Source organism: Notothenia coriiceps, unplaced genomic scaffold (genome assembly GCF_000735185.1).
Source record: "Notothenia coriiceps isolate Sejong01 unplaced genomic scaffold, NC01 NC01_scaffold00000339, whole genome shotgun sequence".
Classification (NCBI taxonomy): domain Eukaryota; kingdom Metazoa; phylum Chordata; class Actinopteri; order Perciformes; family Nototheniidae; genus Notothenia; species Notothenia coriiceps.
The window spans coordinates 11,412,494-11,418,969 of NW_011333040.1; the positions used below are offsets into that span (position 1 = coordinate 11,412,494).

A 6,476-nucleotide genomic window follows, 5' to 3' on the forward strand; every position below is an offset into this window, starting at 1 on the left:
TCCTCTAATTCTCAACACAGACATCACACAAGCCGTGTCCTCAACCCTAAGACTGTCCACTCTTAAATTAATCCGACCTATATTATAAACATTGGATCATCCAATCTAAACTTTCATCTGTGGTGTCCCAAAATTAAATGAAATAAAAAAACATAACAATACTTAAAAAAAAATAGTTTGATATGGGAGAAACACCGGCATGATTCTGGGAAAGTGTGGAAAGGCATTTTCCTGGACGTGTTTTTTATAAAAACAAATAGCATCTAGAAAAAGTTCCATTACTATTCCAAATCCTGGTTCCTGGACCGGGGGCATGTGTGTGTCCAGTCACTGTTTGATGTTGGTGCCATTAACACAGAAAAGTAATTGAATATTTGACTAATTGACCCAAACGGCAGACACATATTGACAGCAAATCTGCTGCAGACCTTGTTGTGTGGCCTGGGATTACCCATATGCTTCATCTAATGATCTGACAAGGACATGCGATCAAAGGGGCGCTCGCACTCACCTGAAGCAGGGTTATTTTTGCGGTGTGCATGTTCTTTACAGGCAGCCAGATGTTCCTGATTTTAGAAGAGATAGTGGTAGATGCCCATTAAAGCGACTCTGCTCTCTGTGTGAACGTTGATTCCGTGCCCTCCTGTGAGCAGTCCTCCCTACTTTGGGTATCGTGGTCTTTAACGTCAATCGAGTCCCGATTGTGATTGCATAACAGACCGATTATTATGTCCTGGGAAGCTTCAGGGAACATGACTCTTCCTCTCCTCCCGTCCCCCCCCCTCTTACGACGGGAAACAGTTTTGTGTTTGTTTGGCTCAGGAACTTTCCGTCCGTGTCATGCTTCCTCTCTGGCACGCTGTTGTTCTAAGGAGTAAAGGAGGAAGAGGATTCAGATGGGACAGGAAAGCCTTCGGGTCGTCCCTGTGTGACCAGCTTCCTGCAGCTCAGATAAAGTCGGAGCCGAAGCAAAACACCTTTTCCACGTAGACAGACCATAGCTTATCTCTCTTTTACATTACTGTTAAATGGTCTTACTGAATTGGGCTCACATGCAACATTTGTGGCACAGTATGTGTGCATGTCCTTGACGGTTGGCCTGTTATATATAACTGACATGTATAGAGGTCATTTGAATGATTTTACATGTGGAAGCTGGTGATATTTCAGGAACATGGAGTGGCAGGATAAGCCAAAAACGTATGCAAGTTGGACAGTAATCACTAGGCGGCAGGGGAAAATCTCCAAACGGCAAGTATTAAAAAAAAATGAGGAGAACGATTATTTTTGAAAGGATGGAGCACTTCAATTTGGGCATGCCTGCCTGGGAAAAACACTAAGTTAGTTTGAATTGTTTCCAGTCATTGTGCTATGCTAAGCTAAACATATCCCTCTCTAGCTTTGGGCAAATATGAGAATCGTATCAATTCAACAGCTGTCCGTGCAGAGTCTGTCCGTTCTCTCAGCACAGTGTCTGCAAGCTGGAGTGTGCCTGTGTGTGACAGCAGGAGAATACTGATAAGCAAGAACCGACGGTGACTGGATATAATACAGTAGTGAGAGTGCAGACATCTGTGAGTTAATCTGTACGGCGCTTACATCATCTCTGTGGTGGTATTGGCGGGATGAGCTGCTTTGATGTTACAGAGAATGTTAGGAGCAGGGGTTTCTGACCTACTTCAAAGCTGATGAGCGAGAATGCCCAGTCCTGAAACTGTCTCAAATCACTCATCAATATTAGTGCCACTAATAACAGTTTTGCTTTAACCTCCTAGAAAAGAGGTCAGCTGGCCCAGTCTGGATCAATAACCCCTGGAGCAAACTACAGGATGTTGTGATGATGGTTTCTCAACAGAATCCTTCAAAATTAATCCCATTTTCAAACAAAGAATTTCCCACATGCCATAAAGCACTCTAAGCAGATTAGAGATTTTTCTTTCCTGATTACAAATGACATGGTTTGGAATTTCTATTAGGCTGTTAAGCACCTGCAAGAAAAACATGCAACAAACAATTCAAACAGCCTGAGCTTTGTCACGGTATGCATCGAAATGTCCAAACACTTAAAAAGTGAAAGTCCACGTTAGAAACTAAACTCTAAAGAAGCAAGAAATAAAACTGGAGTGTGTTTGTGTGTGCTTCTTTGTCTCCAAAGAAAGACATTCTAAAACTAAAATAATCCTCTGTCAACAAGTTGTATGGATGTTGAAAGGAAAAACGTTTAGTTATAACACAGAATTGAACAAATTGATGTGGTCATGTGGTTTTTGTGCTGCTGCAGAGCTAAAAAAGACCTGGATACATGTTTTTACGCACACACATTTCCCTTATTGTTGCTGCCTGAATGAGATGGTCTCCTGGGATACTCCTTTTCACTGTGAGTGTGTGCTTGTTTGTTATTTAATGGGTGTGTGATTCCTGGAAAATAAACCCAAGCTAAAAGAAGCACAGCAGAATGACTGAGATCTTCAGGTGAATCATTTCGTTCTTCAATGGAATATATTTTGTTGATTTACTGCGGCTAATAGAAAGCCCTGCAAAACTGTTATGTCACGTTACCTAATTGACAGCAAATTAACCTGTCCCCTTTGTGTGATCTGCAGGGCGGTCGCCTATGGAGACTGGCTGAAGCGTTGTGGAGATGGAGTCCGAATCAGCAGGCTGCATCTCGTAAGATGGGCCAGCAGCTGGTAGGTAGCATTTGAAATGGAAAGGAATGCTGGCACTAAAACCAGCACTACACTTAGTTTTATATTTAAATGCGCTTTCTTTTTTTCATGCGTTTCTATTTCTCTTGTAGGATGGTGTATTCGGCCAGTACTCGGTGAAGTGCATTCTGGACCAGGATGTGCTGCTGCAGGAGGACGTGGAGCTCATCGAGCTGTTGGACCCCAGTCTGCTGACCCTCAGCTCGTCTGCCTCCGGATCATCAAGCCGAGCGAGCACTCTGCCCCGACCCAGCCTCATCGCCAAGCCCTCCCTACGGTACTGAGTTAGCTAACAGACCAGAGAATATCATGCATTCTAATACAATGAAAGCACCAACTGAAACTATGGCCTCTAAAACAATACTAAAAGTAAACATGTAAACAATTCTACTTTTTGGAATGAAACATTTCTCATTCCAAAATCAAGATTTAGATTTACAATATCCCAACTGGGGATCACTAAATTGAATCTAATCAAATGTATCCTTTACTACATCCGTCCGGAAGCTTGTTCCATAGTATGATAGTTTATAATATCATTTCAAACCTATTGTCTTTTTGGATTTTATTTCTGTGGAACAAGTGGAACAAGATCTTAAGCTACATCAGGATCCATATCCTGATATCCAATTGTGTTAATGTGTACATTTTCCAGGATCTATTTATGGTAACCAACGATCATGCAAATGACCCATACTACAGTGATCTGTTAAGTTTAAAGATAGGCTTAAATGAACGAGTAATGGCGTCATTATAGCAAATGACTCCCTGTGTCTTGCTAATTACCTTTGACATGTAAAACTGATACGTTTTCCTTTGCTCTCCTCCCTCAGGGACATGGCGGGTCTGGTGGGCCTGGCTGTGGTGCTGCTGGGGCTCTGCTCCGTGTCTGGGGGCTTGTGGTCGCTGGCTGCGGCCCCGTGGGGCCTGGCTCTGCTGGGCTGGGGGGGGCTGAGGGGGGTCACGCTGTGGAGACAGGGCCGCATGGAGAGAGCTGTCCACACGCGGGCCGCGCAGCTTCAGACTCTCGTCCACAACAGTAAGACTCTGACCGGGCTGTCCCGCAAAGCCCTGCGCCTGGTGCAGGAGACGGAGGTCATCTCCAGAGGGTTCACCCTGTAAGTTTGCTCCTTTAATTCTATATTACACCAAATCACATAATGTTCTTGTCATGTCTCTAACTGTCACTGCTTCATCCTAGCTCAGTTAATTAGTTTACATCAGGTGATGTGTCTGTAGGTGTTTTTTTATTCATGTCAGCACTTGTTAGGGACCTATTTGTCTCTCTGTATTTAAAGATGAGGCTGTATCTATAACAACACACTACTGCAACTTCAGTTTTTGTACAAATGACTAATATCCCATGTTTATAAGTTAGCTTTAGATGTGCTGCTAGGTGGATTTTGCTACATTTGGACACAGCCTGGCAAGCTGTTGATCCTGGAAAAGGATCTAACAGCTTAGCTAAGATTAGATAACCAGCAGCAGTTGTATTTTCATATTTACCATACCACCATAAATCTCGCGCCAGGCCGTACCCATATCCGCAGCAGGTCTCCAAGTTGAACAGCCTCTGGCATGTTAGATCAAGGTATGTCCTGGACAAAGGCAATTAAGTGTATATTTGATTAAATTATAATCAATTTCATTTGTAAAGCACTTGTAAAGTGCCTTATTGAAAAAGATACAATTGTATACATAAAAAAGCAAATAAAAACAGAGAACATAAGACATGAATAATAACCTATATTAAAATAGGAGAACAAAAAGTGATTACAAACTAGAAAAACTGGAAGAACAACCCTTAACCCTTAAAATGCCTTCCTAAAAAAAGTTAGCTTTGAGTTATTGGAACAAAGGTGCTGTGTTTGCTAAGCTAAGTAAGTACATACTTCCTTTACTGGCATGTCATATTGTCTTGTGCCCTGTGTCGTGCTCGTTGTCTCAGTTTGTTGGTTTTGTCATGCATGTGTTTTGTCATGCATCTTCAGTGATGTGTTGTTCAGTGTTGTGTGTGCCCCTCGCCTCTTTGGGACGTCTCCACAGTTGTATCACATTTCACTTGTCAAGTTTGCTCGACAGGGTGAGTGCAGCCGGCTCCTTTAGCAGGGCGGGACCGGGGGTGGTGCCACGAGGCCAGCAGCTGATCGGACTGAGGAAGGCTCTGTACCGGGCCCTCCGCACCGCCTTCAGAGCCTCACGTAGAGCCACCTGTCACATGCTCAAGGCATATCCTTATACCTGAAAGGAAACACTCGATAACTGGTATAAGTTCAACTTCATGACGCAAATAGGTGCTCACATTGTTTTCGTGAAAGTGCAATGAGTCCTTAACTCCTCCTAACGTTCCCTCTGAACTCTGAGATTGATAATGTGACCAACTACGTGTCTGCGGTGCCTCTGAAGGAGCTGGGGCTCGGCCTGGGGATCGAGCACCTGGGGGACGAGCAGGCCCAGGAGCTGACGGACGACTACAGCCTGCCGGCCCTGAAGGTAAGGCTGGCTAGCAGGGCCAGATGTTTCCCATCTACTTAAGCTTAGAGGTTGCTGGTAGCCTCAGCCATGAGTGGATTATGAGACAATTGTGGACAAACATGCAAAAGAGCCCATTGACTATCCTACATCAAATGGACTAAATTGATGTTTAGCCTCTTTTTGTAATTGTTTTATGCATATTCTTCTCTTCAGTTAGTGTGTTCTGTGGTCTGATTATATCTTCTTTTAGTCTTTTTGAAGTTGTTTTCTGTCTATTTGTAGACGCCTTATGTTTTTTTTTAGTTATAATGAATCTCTCTTCCTGGTTGGTAAGCATCTACTTGAGTGACTTGTGGTTGGTTATGCACGTAGGACCATGAAACTTTAGACCCCTGGACCTTTACCCTGTAGGCCCGTTCAGTAATCCCTCCACGGCCTCGGCTTACAGACATGAGAGCGGTAATGAACTTCTCATCTAGCTTTCAACAAGAAAGAGAAAAAGCTTGGTGTTAATCCTTTTCATCCGTGTATCTATCCTGTAAGCTCAATGTCTTGCAGAAATGTAGTTTTCTCACAGTAAAAAACGGACAGTTAGAGAAGCCAAAAAGGTCTAAGAGTGATGTGTTATTGTTCTCCTGTAGATGCTGTTCCAGCTGTGGGTGGGACAGAGCTCTGAATGTTTCCGTCGCATGGCTCTTCTCCTGTCACCCCGAAGAATCGAGGATCCAGAAGAGGGTACGCCCAACGGAGACACATCACCTTCTCCTCCTCCTCCTCCTCCTCCTCCTGCCCCCCCGCTGCACCGCTCCATTGTGGCAGTGACGGAGCCCCTCCATCACGCTCTGGCCAGCTGCCTCTGCGAAGTGCAGCGCAGCTTTGACTTCCATCGACACTTTGAGACACAGCTGAGGACACCGACAGGCTCCGACAAGACGGGGACAGTCAGGGAGAAATGCAGAGAGCTCAACACCCTGCACACCTCCATCAGAAGCCTACAGCTGCACCTCAAGGCCCTGCTCAGCGAGTGAGACACACACACACACACACACACACACACACACACACACACACACACACACACACACACACACACACACACACACGGTTGTTGGACGATACATTTTCCCGGAAATTATTGCGATAAACGATAATATTGTCGGCACCGTTGTAAGACCATTTTAGACATAATGATAATATATAATAATAATTCAAGTACATCCTTTCAAACTGAACTTTGTATTGAACATTCAACATTGCAAATGAAATGTGAAATAATATTAAAATATATAAATT

The 6,476-nt window shown here is 44.0% G+C and overlaps 2 protein-coding genes across 2 annotated transcripts in view; both read left to right on the forward strand.

Moving 5' to 3' along the window:
• The window catches only part of vezt (vezatin, adherens junctions transmembrane protein), a 15,793-nt gene extending 9,552 nt beyond the window's left edge, over positions 1-6,241 (forward strand). Inside the window, exons 3-8 of the mRNA XM_010771352.1 lie at positions 2,604-2,690; positions 2,801-2,985; positions 3,542-3,826; positions 4,791-4,937; positions 5,054-5,201; positions 5,825-6,241. Coding sequence (XP_010769654.1) covers positions 2,604-2,690; positions 2,801-2,985; positions 3,542-3,826; positions 4,791-4,937; positions 5,054-5,201; positions 5,825-6,211 — 1,239 coding nt within the window. The 3' untranslated portion in view covers positions 6,212-6,241. The remainder of the gene's footprint in view (positions 1-2,603; positions 2,691-2,800; positions 2,986-3,541; positions 3,827-4,790; positions 4,938-5,053; positions 5,202-5,824) is intronic.
• metap2a (methionyl aminopeptidase 2a) overlaps positions 1-6,476 on the forward strand; it is a 17,194-nt gene that overhangs the window by 2,159 nt on the left and 8,559 nt on the right. The window lies entirely within an intron of this gene.